The sequence below is a fragment of the Hemicordylus capensis genome, chromosome 10 (genome assembly GCF_027244095.1).
Source record: "Hemicordylus capensis ecotype Gifberg chromosome 10, rHemCap1.1.pri, whole genome shotgun sequence".
Lineage (NCBI taxonomy): Eukaryota > Metazoa > Chordata > Lepidosauria > Squamata > Cordylidae > Hemicordylus > Hemicordylus capensis.
In genome coordinates, this window is record NC_069666.1 from 29384941 (window position 1) to 29410328 (window position 25388).

The 25388-nt window shown below is 46.8% G+C and overlaps 1 protein-coding gene across 14 annotated transcripts in view; it reads right to left on the reverse strand.

The window, feature by feature from the left end:
- The window catches only part of TCF12 (transcription factor 12), a 158538-nt gene continuing 133150 nt past the window's right edge, over positions 1 to 25388 (reverse strand). For 9 of the 14 annotated variants that reach the window (XM_053272098.1, XM_053272097.1, XM_053272090.1 and 6 more), the window contains 9 exons: positions 24133 to 24211; positions 20387 to 20460; positions 19444 to 19515; positions 18228 to 18434; positions 8250 to 8364; positions 5799 to 5970; positions 4156 to 4388; positions 1148 to 1301; positions 1 to 241 (listed from right to left, as the gene is read on the reverse strand). In XM_053272098.1, the coding sequence (XP_053128073.1) occupies positions 1159 to 1301; positions 4156 to 4388; positions 5799 to 5970; positions 8250 to 8364; positions 18228 to 18434; positions 19444 to 19515; positions 20387 to 20460; positions 24133 to 24211 (1095 nt within the window). In that variant the 3' untranslated portion in view covers positions 1 to 241; positions 1148 to 1158. The remainder of the gene's footprint in view (positions 242 to 1147; positions 1302 to 4155; positions 4389 to 5798; positions 5971 to 8249; positions 8365 to 18227; positions 18435 to 19443; positions 19516 to 20386; positions 20461 to 24132; positions 24212 to 25388) is intronic. The other 5 variants (XM_053272092.1, XM_053272104.1, XM_053272103.1 and 2 more) reach the window with 3 other exon arrangements.

Below are 25388 nucleotides of genomic sequence, written 5' to 3' on the forward strand. Positions count from 1 at the left end.
TGCAACAGGAGGATGGAGGGGGAGGAGAGGATGGGCAGAGCATTTCTGGGCTGAAATTCTACTGGAAGAGAAGTTGGCATCATCACCTTGGATGCAAGTGTTGACCAGTAGCTTTGATCATATGATTGCATTGGGGTTTCTTGCTTCTCCTGTCAGATGTGTCTTTGTTTAATGTTTTTAGTCTGTATGTCCTTGTGAAGAAAAGGTCACCTTCTAGGTTCCTCCCCATGATTCCAGAATTCTGGTGTGAAAATTAAATAAAAAGTTAGCAATGCAAATGATGGCACCTCAAAAGTTCATGTTAAATTTTTTTAATGTTTGCATTTCCTGCAGTATGACTGATCTGCAGCTGGTGCAGGCATGACTCAGACCTGCCACAGACACAGAATGGCAGCTGGGTCCACGAGAGCAGCCAGATCCTGCTTCCACTGAAGTAGCTCATCCCAAAGAGGAATGCCCTCAGGACCAAGGACCAACAGCCTCCCCCCACACACCCTTTGTTATAACAGGAGGGGCCAAGATCATGCCCGAATGCCGCCATTCATGCTGCACTGGCTGCTTTGCGGCCCACCCACCCCCATCACCCCCACCTCAACCCATGTTGGTGGAAATTTAGCTCTAGTCTGCTACTCACAAACCTGATAGATCTTCACCATGCAATCCACTTCATGGGGATTGCATGACAGCAGAAAACTCCCAAGGAGACCGTTTCTGCAAACCAGTTCTCCACAATAAAGAACAAGCCAGGTGACCAGCTGGGCCTGCTTGGTATCCAGTCGCCTTTGGTGCCTGGCAGCTGAGTGGGCAAAAGCAGCAGGGGGAGCGGGGTGGGAGGCCAAGGTGGAGACCAGCCAAACACATCGAGTTCTACAAGTGCCTTGTGAACCACCGGCTCCCCCCCGCCCTGGAAGTGGTACGACAGGCTTATGCAAACGGCTTCCGCTGCCCCCTACACCAACTCCCAGAAGCTGAAGGTCACCAGATGCTGCTTAAAATCAACTTCAGCTGCAGACCAACTGGCTAGTGATGGCCACAGCTAAAAATCAACACCGCTGGATTATTTTCAAACTTAGGTCCTGAAGTTCAAACCAGAGTATTCAATAATCCCATCTCCTCACCCACATGGAGATAAAAAGATGGCCCATACCTGGCTGGTGCTCACATATGACCCATAGGGTTGGTAGCTTCACTCAGCCCAGGATGGCTTCCTGGATGAGGGGTGGATGGCTCTGCCGATACGGCAGAAACTTTTTCTTCTTCCCTTCTCTTAAGGCAGGCTGCTTTGGGATTCAGGTTCCTCTCTAGAAGCAGCATTTTGCACACACGCACACACAAAAACAAAACAAGAGCAAGTCACACATACTTTTATTAATGCATGAACATGTTCATCTAGACTAGTGGTTCATTTTGAGAAATGGGGAAGCCAATCACAAAGATCTAGCTGGCTTTCTCCAACAAGCTAAACAGATGGAAGCTTTGTGAATGCCTCCGTGGGGTCCCCCGCACCCACTCCCCCTGCCCCCTCCATCTCCTGGTGAGGTTCATCCACTAGGGCGACTAAGGTAGCTTCTGTCCCCAACTCAGGCCCGAAGACAGAATGACACGGACCTCGTTAATCGGTTTCACCCAGCAATGTTGGGAAACGTAGGCATAGGTGGGAGGTCCTGGAAGCTAAATTTAGGCTGCTAGGTGGCATATTGAGGTCTGGGACCTCCAAGGTAGCATTCTCAGAAATGCCACCTGTTCCGTGCGCAGGGCCAGCAAGGCAGGAGGAGCTGAGGGGGTCACAATACTGGGAGGAGATGGTGGTGCCGGCAGGAGGGGCTTAGATTTGTTAGGCACTGGGAAACATTTTGGGACAAGATGAGCCTGTACAGACGGGATGGGCTCCACTTCAACCAAGACAGAACCACCAGACTGCTGATGGAGCACCAGGTACAACCCCCTCACATAACAAGTTGCACAACAAACTACAGCAGCAACATAGAAAGGATACTGGAGGAATGCCGTTTCGAGCACGGCTCCACAAGCCAATCAGGGGAAGTGGTGACTGCCAGCGCTTTCAGTCACAAACATGCTCTCTCCAAACACAGCCTCTCCCAACCTAGAAAGCTCCTTGAAGACATGAGTTCCCAACACAACACTTCCGCCCCCTCAGCTCAGGGGCGGACTCAGTTCCTGGGTCCTTTCCCCCACCTGGTTGCTGTGGGGCAGGAGGACATCTGGACGAGGAACTGGCTCCTACATATTCCCCTCTAGCCTGAGGTAACAGGACTCTCACCTGCCAGGGCCTCAGACCCACATTCCTCTCCTCCCAGAAGTCCAGTGGGGTTGGGATGCGCTTGTACTCCCAACAGGACCCACAAAACTGCTTGCACCAAATTCCCCTGCCCCCCCCCTGCACCGATGGTTTGAAAAATATTGACACTGAGCATTCACTCCCCACAGGAGCCATTCATTCAGCACAAATGCCCCCCAGGCTTGCTTGCCTGCTTACTGGTGGGAGGAGGGAGGAGGGAAATGAGGCACAAGTTGCTGGCATAAGCCGTCGAGCAGATGAGATGTCACTCAGGGAGGGACTGAGAACACTCAGCAGAGATTAATGCTGACACCCTGGAAATACATCAGAGGAGGAAGCACCATACACAGCACAGCTGAGTCTAACCAGCCCAGAGGGAGACAGGAAGCCAGCCAGCCAGCCAGCCCTCCTTTTTGATGGGTGGCTCCGATGTCCATTTCATCATTTCTTTGACACAGCTACAAAAAGGAGCTTGCACATGAGAGGGCACCCGCTGCTCCAGTTTCATAGGAAAACCGGCTCAGCACGAACTGGGATTATTGTTCAACCTGACCCTAGAGAGCTGCTCAAGGATGAGACAGACAGGACAGGGATGGGCTGAGAAGGGTTAACTGTGCTTGAGTTGGCAGCTGGTGCCCCACCAAAGTCAGGCAAGCCCCACAAGGATTAGGGTAAGTGGGCCTGACAGAAGGCAATTTAAATAAAAAATGACTGCCTGTCGTTGGGATCCAAAGCTCTGGGGGCTCTGGTGCGCGCAGAGAGCTCAGCGCAAACATTCCTGACATGGGACAGCCCTTGGTGGAACAGGGCTCCCAGCATGCACTGCAGCTCCTCTCCTCCCCCCCCCCCCCCGCCACGGAAGTTGAAGCCAGGGACACTCTGCTCCTGGGATGCTCTAGCCTACAGGGTCGTTTTTCTGAACACAGACCTGCAAAAGCAAAGCCATGTGAATTAAGGCAGCCGATCCGGTGGCACTGTCCCAACTGTCTGAAGGCACTCGGGACCCTTCTCCGGCTGAAGTGGAGCAGCTGGGACCCACCGGGGAATAATCACTTGGCAAGTGCCTGAAGACCCCCTGGGAGGAAGGACAGACCACTCACACGGGCTCGGTTTTTATTCCTAGCCACCACAGATCAGAACACCCAAAGAGAAAGCTGGCATCATGACATCGTGGCGAAGAGATCAGGCCCCCCTCTGCCCCTAACTTGTTAGGGGGCATCAAGGCAAGCCCCTCCTCTCAGGTTGGGCTCACCAGCTCCAAGACAGGGATAAAAATATGTCCTCCTCCCCTTACAGGGCTGTTGTAATGGTCACATCAAGCTCATACGCGTGAAGTGCTGTCCGCACAAAGTGTGCTGAACAAATGCAAAGTATTAAAAGTACAACAGAGACTGCACGTAAATCAAGTGCACCCAAAACGACAGCACCAGCTGAAAAGAGAATTTCATGAGCCAAAAGGCATGAAGCATTCCCACTGATCTCTGGAGCGATTCTTCAAACCTAAATAAAGAAACGTCTGAAAAGACCAAGGGCTGCCACTGCCTGCAACCAAGTGCTGCTCTGAGGGCAGCGGGTGGGAAAGGGGGGACCTCTTGCCACGCTCTTGGTGCCCCCCCCAATCCTGCCCCAGTCCGCCTCAAGGGAGGACCGCCTTTGGCTGGCACCACCTAGCACTGACAGGGCATGTGGGCTGCCCCGCTCCCGCCCCAAGCACCCCATTCCCAGTCGGCAGCATGCTGCCTTCAGGAGGCCAGGTCTGCGTGGCCTCTTCAATCCCAGAGAGACCGACAGAGCAAGAGGCCCAAGAGGGCAACTCCGAAGGCTGCCGAGCCCCAGCAGAGCTCCACACAGCTCACCTCGGACTTGCTGCTCCAGACTGAGGATGACGGCCACCGCCTGGTGAAGGATCAGCAGCTTGGTCTGGGGCTTCTCACTCTTCAGGTGCAGCTGACACATCCGGCCCAGCTCCTTGAAGGCCTCGTTAATGTCTCGGACCCGCAAGCGCTCGCGAGCGTTGTTGGCCATCCTCCTCTCCCGCTCGCGCTCCAGCTTCTGCTCAGGATTTAAATCCTCGTCTTCGTTAGCGCTGCTGCTGAGACACAAGCAGGAGTGTCTGGAGAAGCCCACGCAGGCAGCAGGGCCCAACAGGGTGCTTCCCACCAAGGCTTGCACTGCCCTCGACACAAGGAAGCAGCTTGCACAGACCAGGAGGTTGGGGACCCACTTCTCACTTTTCAAGGGGCCACTCTGCCTCTCTCACACATGACGCGCAATTGGCATGAATAGCGTCGTCTGGGAGTGAGGCGCTGATACATTTCAGCCACGGCACCTTCCATTGCTGGAAAGGTCCATCGAGGAGTTGTCATGATCCAGAATGGCCACTTAAGCTGGAATCTGTGAGCTCTCAACTAAGCACATCCCGAGTCCAGATCACTGCCAAAGCCTTGTGTAAACGGCCGTAGTAGCAGCAGGACTAGCAGTAGCTGACTCCAGCAATTGCTGGAGGTGTGTGCAGGAGAGGCCAACCACAGCTCAGAATACAAAGCAGAGGAACATAAATCTGTCAAGTAGCCAAAGAGAACCCATCGAGGCAGAGGTCAGCAGACATTAACAACTCAGCAAAATTACTGTGCTCATGCATATTTAGCTTTCTTATGTATTTGATTATATTTGTACACTGCCCCAAACATCTGTCTCTGGGAGGTTTACAGCTACATACTATAAACATGTACGCGGAACAGCATTCAGAGTTGGTAATCAAAATATTCATAGCTAATCGGTAATAATATTCGTTATTAAGCCAATGGCAGAATCTACACTCTGCCTGCTCTCCTCCAACAGAAACATCAGCCTTGCAGCTGTGATGCTCGCTAGTGCGTTGACTGAAAGGTTTCCTTGTTTCATCAGTCACTTCATAAAGCGCCCTCACTATGTTCAGTGTAGAGCTGCGGCCCAAATGTTTCAACACAACGCACACAATGGGTAGACAGTGCCACACGTGGCAACACTGACACAACCTGTGTCGACCCCAATGACCCTGGATCCCCATCAGACCCCTTGGCCACCTTGCAGAAGGGCCAGATGGGCTATGCCAGGTGCAAGGAAAACCCAGAAGAGTTTGGGCAGAGGGCCGAGTGCTCGTCAGGAGGCAGCAAGGCACCCGCTCTGCCCAACCCCTGGCTAGAAAAGCTGCCCACCTTGACAGATGCTTCCACCTGTGCGGGCCACATCGGAGGCATCCTGTCATCCCTGCTGATGGGAGGGAGCCGAGCTGCCCTCACTGGGCAAGAGGGCTGGGAGTCTGCATGCATTATTTTTATCATTAACACACTAAACGTCTTCCAGACTTAAAACGTTTGTCTACTGAATGCCGGAAGCACACTCAGACACTTCTGGACAGCACCCCAGCATCTAGCTGATCACTCTGGATTTATTCTCACCACTGGCAGAGAAAACTGGCAAGAGAGCATGAGTGCCGAGGAAGTCACAGCGACTCTACCTTGTTCTTCCTCTTGAGGAGAGCTTGATATCCTTTTGGGAAGACTCATCGTCTGATCTCATGTCGTCAGATGAAGCGGCTTCATGTGCAGTTTCGTCTCTCTCCTTGTGCTCCGACTTGATTTCGACAGGACCCAGCGCTACTGCTTGGCTGGGCAACCCAGCTGACAGGGCTGTAAGCAGATCCAGGAGAGAGTGAGGAGCAAAGAACGAGACCAGCAGCCTTGCAGTCGGTCTGAATGGCTGGTTTTCAATTCTGCATGTTTACTCTTGCTGTCTGAAAATGTTCTTGTTCAACTGAAAGGACTCCCAAAGCGGCAAATAAAATAACTAAATCATGCACACAAACTGCTCGAGGAATCAAGGCTCCCCTGAGTTCCAGCCCAATATTTTCCTCATGTTTGAAAGCGCTGTGTGACTGTGGCTCCACTCATAAATCCAGCAGGGATTTCCTGTGCCTCTTTACTTCCATTCGCTTCTCCCAGAGTTCCCCCCTTGGGGATTCTGAATGCGTACCACAAGCTACTGCCACCTCCATGCATCTATTATTATTATTATTATTATTACATTTATATCCCGCTCTTCCTCCAAGGAGCCCAGAGCGGTGTACTACATACTTGAGTTTCTCTTTCACAACAACCCTGTGAAGTAGGTTAGGCTGAGAGAGAAGTGACTGGCCCAGAGTCACCCAGCTAGTTTTATGGCTGAATGGGGATTTGAACTCGGGTCTCCCCGGGCCTAGTCCAGCACTCTAACCACTACACCATGCTGGATCTCTACCTGGCTCAAGCATAAGCTTTGCCAGCTGATTCATTGTGAGGGGATGGTCCCAGCAGCTGTGCTCAGTGCCAGAAGGTGTGACACACCTACCAACGGACCTTGTGCACTGCAGGGAGGATTTTTCTCTGGGGGACTTATTCAGCATTCACCAGGGGCGGGGAAGAAGGGAGGGCAAAGGAGTTAAAGCTTCTTTGAAACCTTCTGCACAGAAACCCAGACATACTCGCTATGAGCTTGTGGTCTTCAAGATTACGTCATGCCCTTCTATGAAGAAATGTTACAGCAAGAGATAGTCCAGACATTTGCTAGCAAACACCACGTGATTAGAACCAGACAACAGCAGCTGGGGGGACCAGGGGTTCTTGCACACACTTCTAGGAAATCACAACTTGCTGAGAAAAAGACAGATTCAAACCTTCTTGGAGATAACATGCCAAAAGAAGCCACCCAATTGCTGACTCAAAGACTGGCAGATCAAAAGGAAGAGGGGAAGCTCATCCATTCCTGCTTGCAAACATTTCCAGGTTTTTCAGGAGAGACCACAGAACCTAAAAAGCCTTTGAAAAATCAGGGGATTGTCCCTTAACACCACCCATTTACACAAGAAGTCTCCCAGAGGACAACACAGAGACAGAGAGAGCGAGAGAGCGCACTAACGCATCTCTCCAGCGTGGACCAGCCAAGGACTAAAAATGTGTTCTTATTTCCTGGGAGTGGTCTGCGCTGTGATTCCATTTGCCATGGCAAACATCTTTGAGTTAGCAAGCTGAATAACTCAGGCCCATGGCTAAGCTTTCAGGCAACCACTTTGCTCTAGAAAAACAATCCTCATTTTAGAAGTTTAGCTAGCACCTCAGTAAGTTTGGAAGAAAAAACCATCACTGGCAGATCTGCAATCCTGGAAGAGGTGTGCACCAGGAAAAGTGTACATTGTACACTTCTCCCTTCTCACAATGAAATAGGAACATAGGAAGCTGCCATATACTGAGTCAGACCCTTGGTCCATCTAGCTCAGTATTGCTTACCCAGACTGGCAGTGGCTTCTCCAAGGTTGCAGGCAGGAATCTTTCTCAGCCCTATCTTGGAGATGCTGCCAGGGAGGGAGCTTGGAACCTTCTGATGCTCTTCCCAGAGTGGCTCCATCCCCTGAGGGGAATCTCTTCAAGTGCTCACACTTCTAGTCTCCCTTTCATATGCGACCAGGGCAGACCCTGCTTAGCTAAGGGGACACGTCATGCTTGCTACCACAAGACCAGCTCTCCTCTTAAATACTTATATCACAGAGCAAAAAAAAAAAAAAAGGCACTAGCAGAAAAGATGCCCCAATTCACAGAATGGACAGCTTAAGGCAAACAATGCCACCCCAAAGCGCCGAGACCTGTCCAAGAGCGTCAATGGGTGCATTCAAAGACCACCCACTAGTTTGTACTGCACTAGTTGGGTGATCACAGAGATCTCGGCCCCTCACCTCCTGCAAGTGGTGAGGCCGAGATCTCTGTGATCACCATCCAGGTTCAGAGGAAGGATAAGAGCAGTTATTCATTTCACAAATATGATCACAGCACGTTTTTCTTCAGCAGGCAGGCAGAAGTACCCAAAGGCAAATGTGCAGATTGGTCTCCTTGTGGTCTTAATGCTACTCACCCCAATAATCCAGCTGGATTTTACTTACCTCTGTAACTTTCTTGTGTTTTATTATTTAGTTCAGTGCTCTGTGCAGGAACTGCACTGGACAAGCTTGAATGGCTGCTACTGAGGCTAACATTGTCTTCTCGGTGAGTGCCAACCTAAGATAAAGAAAATTACCATCATGGACTTAGCTGAGGGAAGCAGCCAACCCTGGGAAATTGTGGTGATGCGAGGTGGAGAAGCTCACTCAACTCAAGCCACAATTAAGCCAAAGAGCAAAATTATCCACTTTCATGGAGACTTATGTGCAGGAGAACTTCCTCATGGACTGTGCCCCAAGTGAACTTTGTTCTGGGTGCCTACCATCAATTCAAGAACATTTAGGTGCCGCGAGATTTAAAGTCAAAGCAAACAGTAAGGAAATCAGCACTTCCCACATCCCAGGTCCCGCCATGGGAGGGTCCGGAAGAAATCCTTCCATTTATCCCCCAGCCAGAGCTCTACGCTTGCAGCCCCACCAGTGTCAACATCCCACATTCTGCTGTGACACCTTTAGGCCTCAGGATGGGCACTACTCTGCTGGCACATCAAGAACTGTGCCCCAATTCAAAGGCCATTTCTGCTTCTCTCATACTATCGGAAAAACCTAAGCGAAGGAACAAGCAAATGCATCTCTGAGCTTTGAATATTTAGGACTGTCCACAACCCCCTTAAACGGAGGTCAAATGTCTTTGAAATAATTCTGAAACATAACAGACCATGTAATTAAGAGAACCAGAGGGCGGGGGGGGGGGGAGAGAGACGGGAACATCATGCATTCTGCTACTATGATGATCTGGAGATGAAATTTTTATTGGAATAAGTGGCAGTGAACAGCGGCTCCAAGATTAAGCCTTTCATTAAATAGGTTTATTGCCCACAGCTACACATGAGAAGCCCTGTTTTTCGATATATCCTTCCATCCTAGTAAACTCGGAGCTTTGAATCCCTCGAGTCATTAATGCAGCTTCTTCCTTTAACCAGTGTAGGTTTTACTCAGAGATAAACACCCTTATGCAAGTTCATGCTTTAACCTACACTGTTCCCTGTGGGCTCCAGGTGTCCTCCACAGAAACATTATGGATGAAAATTAGAGAACAGAAAGGAAATGTCTTACTAGGGATGTGCTATCGCCCTCTGGATCAAAATACTGAGAGTAACTTGGAGTTGGAGAAGCAAATCAGAGAGGCATCAAGGAGAGACAGAGCGGTAATAATGGGTGACCTTCAACTATCCACACATTGTCAAGGAAGTCCAACACAGATGCGTTGAACTTCAGAAGAAGAAACTTCTCAAAAATGAGAAGACTGGTAAAAAGGAAGCTGAAAGGGAAAGTCGGAGGGGGTGTGTGTCAAATCACTCCAGAAAGCATGGAATGTTTTCAAAACCACAATAATAGAAGTTCACTTGGAATGTATACCAAGAAGCAGGAAAGGTATCAACACATTCAGGACAATGCCAGCATGGCTAACAAGTAGAGTCAGAGAAGTTTCCTTCAGAAAATGGAAGTCCTGCCCAAATGAAGAGAACGGGAAGGAACATAAACTCTGGCAAAAGAAATGCAAGGAGACATTAAGGGATGCAAAAAGAGTTTTGAAGAGCATATAGCTAGAAGTGTCATGGGGAATAACATTTTTGATTATATCAGAAGCAGAAAACCTGCCAGGGAGGCAGCTGGACCCCAAGATGATGAGAGCGTGAAAGGGTTAATGAAGGAAGATCAGGAGAATGCAGAGAAACTGAATGAGTTCTTTGCATCTGTCTTCATGGCCACCAGATACCCTCTCCAGAACCCAGCATCTCTGGTTTAGAGGCTGAAGAACTGGGCCAATTTGAGGTGACGATGGAAGATGTTCTAAACTTAGAACATCTGTATAAACTTAGCAGTCATGGGATAAGGGGACAGCTTCATGTGTGGATCGGTAACTGGTTGAAGGACAGGAAACAGAGGGTAGGAATAAACTGACAGGTTTCAAACATGAGGGAAGTGGGGTCCCCAGGGATCTGTATCAGGACCAGTGCTCTTTAACTTGTTAATAAATGATGTAGAAGTTGGGGTAAGCAGAGAAGTGGGCAAATTTTCAGAAGACATCAAACTATTTAGGCTAGTGAAATCCAAAACAGATTGTGAGGCGCTCCAAAAAGACCTCTCCAAACTGGGTAGGTGGACAACAAAGTGGCAAATGCAATTCAATGTTAACAAGTGTAAAATGATGCACATTGAGGCAAAAAATCCCAATTCCACATACACACTGATGGGATCTGAGCTGTCAGACTGACAAGGAGTGAGATCTTGGGGTCGTGGTGGACAGCTCATTGAAAGTGTCGTTTCAGTGCGTGGCAGCTGTGAAAAAGGCTAATTCCGTGCTAGGGACGTGCCAGCGTGGTGTAGTGGGTTAGAGTGCTGGACTAGGACCGGGGAGACCTGAGTTCAAATCCCCATTCAGCCATGAGACTTGCTGGGTGACTCTGGGCCAGTCACTTCTCTCTCAGCCTAACCTACTTCACAGGGTTGTTGTGAAAGAGAAACTCAAGTATGTAGTACACCGCTCTGGGCTCCTTGGAGGAAGAGCGGGATATAAATGTAGTAATAATAATAATAATAATAATAATAATGCCCAGTGAGGCACTACCTTGGCGTGGTTGTGGGGCTTGTGTGCGCTGATGAAGGTGAGAGCTATGCCAGAGGTCCAACCATACTGGACAGGTCTCACCAGAGGAGCCAGACAAAGAGTGCCTCTCCCATCAACAATATGGTGAGACGTAACTTTAATCAATCTATACCGGATCGGTCGTCGCCCGGGTCAACAAGGACCGCGCCAGATGCTATAGTCCCTGGACATCTGGTGGCAAGTGGGCAACAGGATCTTCAGTTGAGCAACCAGGGCTGGAGACAGTTACTGGAAGAAACGTGGCTTAACCGAAAAAAATATACGAAAAATGCCAACAAAGAAATAATGATCTGCTATTACAAGTCTAGTCCAACTAGAAGAGGTTATTTAAAAAGAATGTACCAAATTTGGAAAGAGAAGCATCCAGACACAGAAATAACAGAACAAAGGCTAGCAGACCAGAGAAGATTCATAATAAGAAATAAAGTATTCACAGGAGTTGAGCTGGAAGAACTGCAAAGAACAACACAGGCTCAAGATATGGAAGAAGAATTATCACCAATTGAAGAAGTTGCTCAGGAACAGGTGGAGGAGGTGTTGGAAATCGAGGATGCCACTGTTGCTGAACTGTTTCAAAATCAAAACCAGGCAACCTCCCCTTTGCCTTCACCTCAAAAACCTGAATGCCGTTTAACAGAAAAGCAACAAGAACTAAAGCAAAAAATAACTGAGCACATGAACCAACCAAACAAACACCAGGGTTCGACTTCCTGCTCTAAAAATAGTTGCCAAAAAACAACTTGCTCAGGCATTAAAAGAGGTCAATGCTGCACTTGCAGAAATAACAACCAATAATTTGCAAGAAACAAACCAACTAATGTACAGTGCAGCAACAACAACAACACAAGAGCTCGGATATAAGATCAGTGGACCTGTAAATAAAGAAAGCAGTACATCACCTAAATGGTAGATTAGAAAATAAAATCTCCAGTCTTAGATCAGTTGCTAGTAAATTGAAAGATATGAAAGACAAGAAGCTGAAGAATGAAAACACCAAACAGTATCTGATCCAAAAATACCACCTAGATTCAAGGAAAATTAGAGAAGCCCTGGAAATAATAAAGCAGCAAATAACAGCAGTGTCAAAGAAGATTAGCAGATATGAAGCCAGAATTAAACAACACAGGCGGAATCTCCAATTCCAGTCAAATCAGAGACGTTTCTACCAAAGCATAGAAGGAGAAACTGCAAGAAACCTAGAAACACCAAATAAAGAAGAAACAGTGCAATTCTGGGGGAAATTATGGGACAATCCAATAGATTATAATAAAAAAGCAGGCTGGATGAAAGAGGTCAAAAAATGTAACCAACAAATGCAAGATCTAATAATAACACCAGAATTAATAAGTGAAAGAGCAAAGAAAATTAAAAATTGGACTGTGCCAGGCAACGATGAACTGCATGGCTTCTGGCTTAAACACCTAACAAGCCTTCATAAACAACTATCAAAACAGTTCAATCACATTTTGCAAGGAGGTGATATTGAACAATGGCTAACAGCTGGGAAAACTCATCTCATCATGAAAGACCCAGCAAAAGGTGCAGTTCCAAGTAATTATAGACCAATAACCTGCATGCCAACCATGTTCAAATTATTAACTGGAATAATAGCAGATGAAGTGATGCAACACTTATTAACTAACAAACAGCTTCCAGTTGAACAGAAAGGAAATTGCCCGAACACCAGAGGCACAAAAGACCAGCTGCTGATTGACAAAATGATTTTAGAAAACTGCAAGAGAAGAAAAACAAATCTAAGTGTTGCATGGGTTGACTACAAGAAAGCCTTCGATTCATTGCCTCACACATGGATACTTAAATGTTTAGAAACAACGGGTGTCAGCAAAAACATTCAGATATTTATTAAAAAAGCAATGAGCAGGTGGAGTACACAGTTAACAATCAATGGCGAGGCACTTGGACAGGTTAGCATTAGAAGAGGCATTTTCCAAGGGGACTCACTATCCCCTCTATTGTTTGTAATCGCCATGACCCCACTTTCACAAATACTCAACAAAACAGGCCTCGGATACCAAACATCTAAAACATCAAGTCAAATCAACCATCTGCTGTACATGGACGATCTGAAGTTGTATGGAAAGTCCCAGTCAGAAATCGAATCACTGCTAAACACTGTCCGTATATTCAGTAGCGATATAGCAATGGAGTTTGGACTAGACAAGTGTGCTGCATTAAGAATGAAAAGAAGAAAAATAACAAAAACAGAAGGAATAGAACTGCCCAATGGAAGCAAGATCAAGAACCTGGAAGAGAAAGAACGTTACAAATATTTGGGCATTCTCCAGGCTGATAACATCGCACACACTGCAGTTAAAAGAAAAATTGGAAGTGAATACATCAGGAGAGTTAGAAAAATCCTCAAGTCAAAACTCAATGGCGGGAACACCATACAAGCCATAAACACCTGGGCTATACCTGTTCTCAGATACACTGCAGGAATAATAGACTGGACCCAGGCAGAGCTAGAGATGCTAGATCGTAAGACCAGGAAAATCATGACCATCAATCATGCTCTGCACCCCCACAGTGATATAGATAGGCTATACCTCCCTCGCAGCTCAGGTGGAAGAGGAATGCTGCAAGTCCATCAAACAGTAGAGGAGGAGAAAAGAGGCCTTGAAGAATATATCAAGGACAGTGAAGAAGATGCACTTCAAATGGTCAAAAACGAGAAACTATTCAACACCAATGAAACAAAGCAGGCCTACAAGAAAGAACAAGTGAAGAACCGAGCAGAAAAATGGAAAAATAAGCCACTGCATGGGCAATACTTGCACAATATAACTGAAAAATCAGACATCACCAAGACCTGGCAATCGCTTAAGAATGGCAACTTGAAGAAAGAAACAGAGGGTTTAATACTGGCTGTACAAGAACAGGCACTAAGAACAAATGCAATAAGAGCCAAAGTCGAAAAATCCACAACAAACAGCAAGTGCCGCCTTTGTAAATAAAGAAGCAGATGAAACAGTGGACCACCTGATCAGCTGTTGTAAGAAGATCGCACAGACTGACTACAAACAAAGGCATGACAAGGTAGCAGGGATGATACACTGGAACATCTGCAAAAAATACAAGCTACCTGCAGCCAAGAATTGGTGGGACCATAAAATTGAAAAAGTTGAAGAAAATGAAGATGTAAAAATATTATGGGACTTCCGACTACAAACAGACAAACATCTGCCACACAATACACCAGATATAACTGTAGTCGAGAAGAAAGAAAAAGAAGTCAAAATAATCGACATAGCAATACCAGGGGATAGCAGAATAGAAGAAAAAGAAAATGAAAAAATCACCAAATACAAAGATCTACAAATTGAAATTGAAAGGCTGTGGCAGAAAAAGACCAAAATAATCCCAGTGGTAATTGGCGCCCTGGGTGCAGTTCCAAAAGACCTTGAAGAGCACCCCAGCACCATAGGGGCCACCGAAATCACCATCAGCCAATTACAAAAAGCAGCTTTACTGGGAACAGCCTATATTTTGCGACGATATCTATAATAACCAACAGTATTGATGATAAAATTCAGCCATCCCAGGTCCTTGGAAAGGACTCGATGTGTGGATAAAACAAACCAGTCAATAACACCTGTCTGACTGTGTAAACAAGAAATAATAAGAAAGGGGATTGAAAATAAGGACACTAGTATTATCATGCCCTTATACAAATCTATGGTGTGGCCACATTTGGAGTACTGCAAACAGTTCTGGTCACCGTATCTTAAGAAGGATATCTTAGAACTGGAAAAGGTCCAGAAGAGGGCATCCAAGATGATCAGGGGCCTGGAGCAACTTCCTTATGAAGCAAGGCAACAACATCTGGGGCTTTTTAGTTTGGAGAAGAGGTGACTAAGGGGAGACATGATTGAGGTGTATAAAATTATGCATGGAGTAGAAAGAGTGGACAGAGAGTGGAGCCAGTGTGGTGTAGTGGTTAGAGTGCTGGACTAGGACCGGGGAGACCTGAGTTCAAATCCCCATTCAAAAAATTCAAGTATGTACACTGCTCTGGGCTCCTTGGAGAAAGAGTGGGATATAAAAACAAACAAACAAACAAATTCTCCCTCTCTCACAACCCTAGAACCAGGTTTCAGGCCATGAAACTGAAGATCTTGAAATTTAGGACCAACAAAAGGAACTATTTTTTCACACAGTGCACCATTAATCTATGGAATTCTTTGCCATGCGATGTGGTGATGGCCATTAGTTGAGATGGCTTTTAAAAGGGCTTAGACAGATTCATGGAGGACAGGTCTATCAAAGGCTACTAGTCTGGTGGTTATAGGCGACCTCCAGCCTCAGAGGCAAGATGCTTCTAAATACCAGTTACAGGGAAGCAACAGCAGGAGAGAGGGTATGCCCTCCCCTCTTGCCTGTGGGCTTCCCAGAGGGATCTGGTGAGCCACTGTGTGAAACAGGATGTTGGACTGGATGGGTTTGGGGCCTGATCCAGCAAGGCTCTTCTTATGTTCTCCAGTTCATCTTGATTTGTTGTATATTTTGCATCTATGCAAATTGATTCCAAGAATAGCCAGCCACAAGCTAGCTCATGTTTTCTGGATGTTCTTTATTTTAGTTGGTATGGCACTTTTTAATAGAACAAGATCTCAACACAGGTTAGTGTGAAGGTTCAGGACTTTAACTCTGCCTTCAAAGTTTCATATTTCTATATTCCAGATATGCTCAAAGCCAAACACAGGTGTGCTTTACTTTAGCTGCTAACTACAAGATATTTTTAGAGAGAAATCAGCTTCAGCAGATGTTTCTTCAAGCCATGTTCAAACCCAACAGCTATCAGATCTGGGCAATGTTCAGATCTAGGGCTCAGCCAACAATTACAGACTGACAGTCAAATGGTCTGTAAATCTAAAATGTGTTTGGAAACCTTTGCTGGAAGGCCAAGCAAACAATTCAAATTACTAATCTGTCATTTCTGGGAAACTGTAATAATAAGGTGTAATAATGCCAGATCAATCATGTGCTGAAGAGTCCTGCAGCACTTGGAGTGAAGTAATCATCATCAGCTGAGCCACAGCGAGCAGGTACATCCTACAGAAGATGCATGCACATAATCCCAGGTCATTAGGAACACAGAAGCTGCCATATACTGAGTCAGACCCTTGGTCCATTGAACTCAGTATTGTCTACACCAAGGATTCTCAACGTTGGGTCCCCAGATGCTATTGGTCTTCAACTCCCATAATTCCCAGCCCCAGTGGCCTTTGGTTGGGGATTATGGGAGCTGAAGTCCAAAAACATCTGGGGACCCAACCTTGAGAATCCCTGGTCTACACAGACTGGCAGCAGCTTCTCCAAGATTGCAGGCAGGAGTCTCTCTCAGCTCTGTCTTGGAAATGCTGCCAGGGAGATGCCAAGCATGCAGATGCTCTTTCCAGATCAGCTCGTCCCCTGAGGAGGCGAAGATCTTATAGTGCTCACACTTGTAGTCTCCCATTCATATGCAACCAGGGCAGACCCTGCTTAGCAAAGGGGACAAGTCATGCTTGCTACCATAAAACCAGCTCTCTTCCCATACATTCAAGGACCCAGAACTGCAACCTCTGTAGTCAAACTAGGTACTTGCAATTCAGGACTCTCACTATTGAATAAAAAAAGGAAACATGTCCATGTATATTCAGACTGCCCATTTCTTGGAAGCTCTCGACTAGAGCTGCACGACTTTGGCCTTCCTGCTGATGTTGGGCTGCAACTCCTGCTAACTGGGCAAAGAGGCACCTTTTAACAGGGTGATTCTCTTTATTTAGCCGGGGGAGAGCAACTGGCCCTCTCCAGCCCCAGCACGGCATCCCTCCAGTGGCTGTTGCTGGTATCTGCCTCATGTGTCTCTTAGATTGTGAGCCCTTTGGGGACAGGGGATCATTTTATTTATGTATTATTTATTTCTCTTTGTAAACTTTGGTTGAAGAGCAGAATATAAATAGTCATCGTAGTAGAAGAATATTCCCCCTGCATCAGGTTAAGAACAGCGTCTGCTCCTCACCTGAGGCTGGTCACTGAGTTTTACACATGTGTAAAGTTACACACACACACGCACACTATAAAAGGCTAACTCTCCACTCTAACCGTCCACACACTGACACTTTTGTTGTACTATGGCATCTCTTTGCCACTAAAAGCATTTAGAATAAACAAATTCCAGTTTCAAAGCAGCTCTACGTAACTCACTTCATTACTTAATGCTTGTCATGAAATTCTGTGAATGCCTGAAGCCAAACATGTCACTGGAAAAGGGTTAACAGGAAACTGCCATCCCTTCGATGTTTACCATTATTAATATAAATGGAATTCTGATGTGTGACTGGAAAAAATGAGAAACATTTTCTTTTATAAGCTGTGCCCCCTTCAGCAAGCAAGCTGTCCAATTATTTGGATAGGTGAAATCCTGCATTCATTAGGCAATATCTAGCTGTGAGCCGGATTTAGAAAGGGAAACTTTCTTAGAAGAGAAAGCAGCTGCTTTCAAAATCAGGCTAGAAAGAAGCCAACCTAAACAGAGGATGGAAGCTACGCTGAGAGGCTGCATATGATCTACAACGACCTGAAATGCCGCTAAGGTGGAATGCTTCATGTGCTCATCAGAGCAAGTGATTCCATTTTTCGGGGGGTGGGACAAATCACGGTTGAGGGGACAGGAGGAGACCCCAAGCTGGGATCTTCCCAGTGCTACACAAGGGACTGTTGTGGCTGCTCAGAGCCCCTACATGTAGAAAGCTAAGTTGCCATCTAGAATTGGGGCATACCTCTTTGCCAATGGGGATGGGGAGATGGGGGGGGATGGGATGGGCCGGCAGCAGCTGTGACTGGAGACTGGCTGTGTTTCACAAGGAATCCCCACCCCCACCCCAGAACACCTGAAAGCCAGCCCTCCCTCTTGGGCTGCTGCTTTCCTCATTCGGCCTCCCTGTTCAAGCAACACGCTGCCTGTCAATTACATTGCACATCTGGAAAAGCCATCCATCTTCTCAAAGAGTCTCGGCTTACTGCCCTGCTCCCCGCAGTGGGGCTTCACACCAGGCGCTCCATGTGAGGACTCTCCTCCCTGCTGGCCCTTCTCCTCCTCTCCCCACATTCCTTCGGACTGGAGCCCACTGGCAGGTGTATTTGGTTGCAATTCCTTCTTCTTCCACAACCACCACTGCTGCTGCAGTTGCTTGATAAATATTACTAATGCAGACTTTTTAAACTGCGGTCCTCTTGTTAAAGGGACGGAGTAGTTCAGAGGTAACCATAAAGCAGTTCCCACATGTTCCAGGAGAGGCGCTTACCATTGAGGCCTGCCGGCTGGTCGTTACAAGACTGGATGCTCCATAACTTGAGCTCAGACTACTGATTGGCCCGTTATGGGATGGTCCCAACAGACTCTGGATCTCTCCGTGGGCCCCCGCCAGGCTGGTTGAAGGCCCCACCGCGTGGTTCCGAAGCACATTGATGGCATCATCGAGCCTGTCCAAGCGATCTTCCATCCGCGACTGCTGTTGGGATGGAGGAGGAGCACGAAGGTCATTTATTACACACATCTGCTAAATCCACTTAGCACACTGTCATGCACTCTACAGTAGGAGACATGAAAAGCAGCAAATGAAAGGCCATTCAAAAGGGCTTCAGAATCAAATAGCACTATAAACATCTAGGGAGAAAACAGCAGCTGTTGGGAAGGGAATGAAATGACGTGTGGCTCACAAATCCATCTTGTTCTTAACATGAGAACATGTGAAGGGTTAATGCTCTTTAGTATTTTAGGATATAGCATGAACAAAGAGGGGGAAATCAGCAAACATTTGTAAATCTTAACTGGATAAGACTGACTCCACTACCAATAAGATGGCAGCTTTTCAACAAATAATTGCAGAACTAAAAAGTCAGCATGGCGAAGCAGATGAAACATTGATGGCCTAGATACAGATTTCCCCTCTACCAAAGTTCCCCCCTCCTGCAAAGCCACAAAGCTCACTAGCTGATATCCAGACTAAGTTTCTCCTGAGGAGCCGCACTGAAATTAACAGAACAAGTTAGCCATGACTGACTTGTCCCATTCATTCCAATGAGAGTAACTCATCTGATGCAAACCACCACCTGCCTTTACTCATTCTCAGCCCAGCCCACCTTACTGGGTAGTTTTAAAAGATAAAACATTTTAGAAAGCAATCTGAGCCCAAGTCAAAGATGTAGCTATGCCACTCACACACCCCAACTGGGAATGTGTCCTAGGGTTTTGAACCCTGGCTTCCCGTGTCTAATGACAGCACTACCCACTGCAAGTACATTGGTGATTTATTCACCTTTTTTAGACTTCTCGTGCATTTAAATAATGTAAGCAAAAATTATTCCAACTTCTGCAGCTCTCTACGTTTACAAGGGGAAATGAGTGAAAGAAGGAAACGCGTCATCTATGCCATATGATACAGATTTCCTGATAAAGCAGCAGTGTAAGTAGAGTTAACTGGATAAACCAAAAAGGCACCATCTAAAGAGAAATAGTACCTCACAGACATCCTTTAAGAATGACATAGCATCTTGCAAATGCTCGTGAAGCTGTTGCTCAACTCGATTTTTCTGGCAAAGTCAAGACAGAACAGGAAGCAAACCACAGGTTAAGGAATCATAAAGAGATGAGGTAAACAGTCGGTGTGTGTCAGCCTCAATGGTTAGTTAAGTTAATCCAACAAAGGTTTCATTATACTAAGAAATAAGACGACAAAATGTACTGTAGTAACACGAGAGAGCTAATATGCCCATATGGTTTACATTTAATGGCAAAAATGGCTGGCATTCACGGAATACCCTTATTTGCTAAGCTGAATGAGAAATGTATTATTTGGGAGCACATCTACAGTTAGCAAAAGCTTGACCAGGAAAGGCTCCTGACCATCGGTAGAGCGGACATGACCAGGTGGGTGCCACAGAAACCGTGTAGGTGAAGCCAGAACAGCAGCAGCAGAAGCCATACTCCAATACAGTTTACATGGAAACTCCAAACCGAAGGCCAACCCTTCACCTCTCAACAGCGTCATTTCTTGACAGTGCTCTTTGTAGACACAAACAGGAACTATTGTTTAAAAGACTTCTATTGTCGTGATGGTATTGGGGCCACAAGCTCAAAACAAGGCAAGAAGTACCAAAAAATAAATAAATGAACCAACTATGAAATACGTAACAACTTTTTTCTAGCACGAATCATCTTAAGAATTAGCTGGTGGCTCACACAAAGGTTGCAGCTGCCTTGAGCAGCGAAGCTGGATGGTGCCTGTGGAACAGATGGCAAAAGAGCCGCTTGGTGTGTTTGGTATTGTTTGAAGACCGCCATTTGTGAGGAAAGAATCCGTTCGTAATACCGCTCTCTTGAGGGATATGTAGGATTTATTCAACAAAACTAAAATGTCACCTCTTGGCAACCAACTCATATCTAACCTTCCGTTCTACTTACCAAGGAGTGCAGAGAAGTTTCATAGTTTGGAGACGAGGGGGCTTGTCCTCCAGTCCTTGGCCACTGACCTGCACCTGTCAAAACCAACCGGATGACACTGACACATGTGGGACAATTTTAAAAACAGAAAAGAAAAAAAGTGGGCAACTCAACTGCAATCAAGTGAACCACAATACAATTCGCAAGACAAGACTTGTGGGTTTCCAGAATGGACCAGCTGCTTTCAATCCCTACGACAGATTTACATTTGCCTTCGGCAGACTTGCTGGACGACGAGTGTGGAGAACACAGATACTGGGAGCTGCTGGTAGTGGGGCTCTCTGAAGAGGTGCAAGACCAACTGAGCACAGCTCTCCGAGCAAGGCTGGTGCTCCTTCCTTGCCACACATGTTCCCCTGGCCAGGGTGGCAGCAGGATGGCCCTCCCCTCCTGCTTATTTGCACAGCATTTGTTTGGGCAAGAAATCCACCAGTCCTCGACACAGTCTGCTGCTGGCACAGCTGGTCTCTTAATTAATAGAAGCAACTCTCAGCCACCAAGTGCAACATGGGAAACATGCGACTGGCCAATGCCAGAGAAAGAATGCTCAGGACCCACCCAGACCCCGGTGATGGCCAGCTGGGCCAGTTTGGGGGCAATTTCCCTTCCTGCACCAGGAGACTGGTTTTCCTCCCAACTGGGATATGGGGAAGCCCTGCTGCTGAGCTTTCAAGAGAGGCAGGTCTGCTATTTAAGTCATGAATGACCAAGGTTAACTGGGGCAGACAGGAGCTCTCCAATGATACCAGCTCCCTAGAGCCAGGAGAGTGACCAAAGGCAACGTAACTCAAGGGAGCCCAATCCGAAGGCATGCACAGCAATGCATTTTCCTTCCACAAGCACCAAAAAGGGGGGCCACTGACTTCATTCCACAATCCAATATGGGACTTTGCTTCTGCTGCAGTAGTCAACCAGCTGAGGGCTACTGGACATTGCTAAGTGCACTTGAGCTCAGACAGCCTCTCCTGAAAGTAGCCATATAGCAGGGGAGGTCTGAAATTCATACAATTTTGGAAGCAGATAGCAGGAATTTCAACAGACTTCAAGGCCAACACTCTACCAGAAGCAAGAATCCGACATGCAGCATCTCTTGCCAGGAGGCTCTCTTATGTACTCCTTGACCCTAGCGATGGCTGGAAGCAACGTGACGGTGCTGGTGGGCCACTGTGTGAAACAGGATGCTGGACTAGATGGGCCTTCCAGGGCCTGATCCAGCAGGGCTGTTCTTACGTTCTTATGAGGACATCAGAGAATCTTCAGGCCTCAGAGTCTGAATCCATCTTTTAAATTAATCAAATAAAAAGCTTTTCTAGTTATCTCTTGAAAAGCCCCTCCTACTAACCTGACAAAATGCTGCATCATTCTTACTGCCAGGAAATTATCCCAAATACCCAGAACAGAACACAACAAATCAAATCATTCTGGGCCTACATTTTGTAGAGATGATCTACTTGTAACTGGGCTTCAGGTGGGGGCTTCCATGGCTGCATGCTCCCCCACACCAAGGATTCCCTGCACACCAAAAGGCTGGCATTTCAAGCAGAAGGCGTGGCAAGAGAGAGACTTTTGGTCTGAGGACCGATATCCAATCAGGTGAGCCCTCCACGGCAGTCCAGATTCTGGCTGTCCAAGGAGCTGCTCATTCCTTGCCTAGTCCACTAAATGCACGCAAAGCAGGAGAGATTCATTTTGCTCACCGTCCTTACTCTGAGGGAAGGCAAGCAAAGCAAGGAAACCAGGTGAGCCTGTTACACTCCACACTATCCACAAACAGGCTGAAAACGGGGGATCTGTGGAAGGGTTCAGCAGTAATGCGCACACCAGTTTGCTGTGTGGACATTTCATGCACCAGCAAATGAAGCAGAGAGGCTGCTGCAAAGGTTTTGCTATAAAATATTTCCAAAACCATATGCTCTAAGAGTGAGTAGTGTGAACGTTACATCATCCAACCATTAATTCTAATTCCTTGTTAAATAACAAATTTAAGTCAATGGGGCTTTCATAAGCCCTCTCTGTGTGTGGAACAGCTGTTCAACATTTACTAGACAGCTGAGGCCAGAGTGTCAGTGGAAGCAATAGTATCTCCCAAGAAGGATGCAGCTGTCCAAAGTGCATATCCACAGCGGGGCACTACTAACCCTATTATTTCAAGTGACTCACAAGACTACTAGAGAGAGTATCTTGTTTTAACCACCACCAGGCCCTCCTCCCTTGTCAGAAAAAAAACACCCATAAAGAAAAAACTGACTTATCCAAACACTGCCAGGTTTCTCAGAATCGCTTTCTCAAAGGGGGAACCTTACTATCTTATAGTGTGCTAGTTATGCAAGAACTCCTTAAAATCATTTTAAAAGCTTACTCTGCTATAAAGCTATTAAAATTATTGGTAAACAAGTTAGTTGATTTGAAATTATGATCGTGAAATCTTTGCTATGAAGCATTAAGCCACAGAAATCAAAAAAATAATCAGCATAGATTATATACATGCATACTTCCTAAGACTAAACGTGAGCCAGAATCAGATAAAGCACCCCCATGAATCTCTCATCCACGCTCTGGTGCTCTCCAGATCTGACCACTGCAGTGCACTGTACCTGGAGCAGCTTCTGAAGACAGCCCAGGAACTCCAGCATGCACCACATGCAGCAGCCACTCCGCCTGGTCACACGTGCGCACTGGCGGCCTCACAGGTCACCTACCAGCTGCCAGTTCCTCTCCAGGCTCAATGCCAATTGCTGGGGTTCTCCCCCACCCCACCCGGGTCTTTAAAGCTCTCAACAACTAGGGTCCTGATCATCTCAAGATCAGGACTTTCTCCCTTCTGAGCCCCTTAGGGTCTTTTATTTATTCAGATAATTTAAATCCAGCCTCTCCAAAGAAAGCTCAAGGCAAAACAACAACAACAACATCGCAACCCCAGTCACCCAGACCTTCCAATGAGGCCCTGCTCCAAATCCGATCTTATGAGAAGGCTAGGTCAGTTTCCTTTCAGAGCAGCGTCATCTCTGCAATGGCTGCAACGTTGTGGACGTCTCTACCAAGGAAGCGTCACATACATCCACACCTGCTAGCTTTCAAAAAAATGGCAAAACTGTTTTGGTTGTCCTTTGATAGGTAACTGCACATTTCCTCCTCTTGCTCTTTTATGGATTTCATTGCTGATCTGTTTCTTTTTTGTTGGTTGATTTATTTTAAAAAAAATATGGTAGTTTTACTGGGGTTTGTTTAAATTTGTGAACTGCTTTTGAAATTAACATGAAAGAAGTGGTATATACACGCTTTCAAATGAAATAAAATACAGAAATAAGCGCAAGACAGCACAGACCAAGTTCACCCTCCAATGCTACCTACAAACCAGCTCAGTGAGGCTGCCAGTCACGGAGTGGAGCCTGAAGCACAGGGGGAGAGGGGGAGCCCGCCGCAGTTCTTGCAGGAGGGCTGCTGCCCAAGGCGTCAGGTGTCTCAGCGGCCCTTGCGGCAGCGGCGGGGGGGACGGGGGACGGGGACTCCTCCTGCCCTTGGCCATGTCAGCACAGAAGCCTCACTGCTGGCAGGCTCCCTGGGAAAGAAACAAGACTGCAAGCTCCACATTCCTCTTCAAAACATGCACATATGAATTGGTCCTCAAGTTGAATCTGGAGAAGGATCACAAAGGAGATGTTCTAATCTCAACAGAAAGTTGCTAACAAAAAGAAACTAAATCCCACCTGTGAGAGGTGATGGTGAGCCAACAGGTGTTGAGGGATTGGATGGAAAACTACTGCTGGTGTGCTCAGGAGAATAAATCTAAATGGAAAAGGACATTATCAGTAGAGGAAAACAAAGACATACATGTGGCCATTTGAACTACCAGAAAGATACCCATAAAAAGAGACCCTAATGTTCTACCATCTACCTCTTTTACTGAAGTGAAAGTCTTGATCTAATAAATTGGTAGATTAAGAAAGCTTTGATCTAAGATTGTATAACATTTTGTTAAATACACAGGCCTCATTCAGATGCCACAGGAAACTAGAGTTTTCTGCTTAAGCACGTGCTTTGGAGAGCTGCAACGTGTGTCCTCTCTCTCTCTCCTCCTCCTCCTCCTCCTCCTCAAGGAGAGTGAAAGTGGAGTTCGATCACAGTTTCCAGTTACTCACGAATTCTGGAAACTGTGGATTATTCAGACACAATTGTATTCTGGCCCACTCTACCAAACTGTGGTTTGAATAAACCGTACAACAGGAAACTGCAGTTTAGTTTAAACTGAGAGTTGAGGCACACGCTCGTCTCCTCGTGCCAAAGAGAAGGAAGGGGGAACACACAAGCCCATGGCTCTCCAAGGCCTGTTCTTGTTGAAGGAAGCCATGATTTCTCGCAGCATCTGAACCGGACCTCGGTGCTTATTACAAGAAAGAAAGACAAAGGCAAGTATCCATTTTGTAATTTAGTCAAGTGTTAATGACACTGTAATTAAACAACTGCACATCTCCCTGTGCACAATAATGAACTGGGCTTTTAAAAAGTTTGTCCTGAAGATCGTTTCAATCATCCTATTGGTCCTTTGGTAATAGGAGAGGAGTCAGACATGAGTTAGACTGGGGCTCTCTTCTTACTTCAGAGATCATTCTGGGAACTCCAGCCTGCTGAGGTCCACACATACTCATCCCAGCATGACTGGCAAGACAGGTCTTCCCAGGGGACCGGGGCCTTTGCAAAATAGCACCACCTTCCTTGTGCAAGGCCATCTGATTTCCTGCATGCGAACCCCATATGCGAGAACTAAAGAATGGCCACCAAATACATCCTTGTTGCTGGAGGAGAAAGGCAACGTATGCCCTGAGACCCAAAGGAGGACAGCCCTTTTCAAAAGTGGCCCACGGCTTGGGTTGCTGTTCCGTTACTGGGAGCCAGCGTGGTGTAGTGGTTAAGAGTGCTGGACTAGGACCGGGGAGATCCAAGTTCAAATTCCCGTTCAGCCATG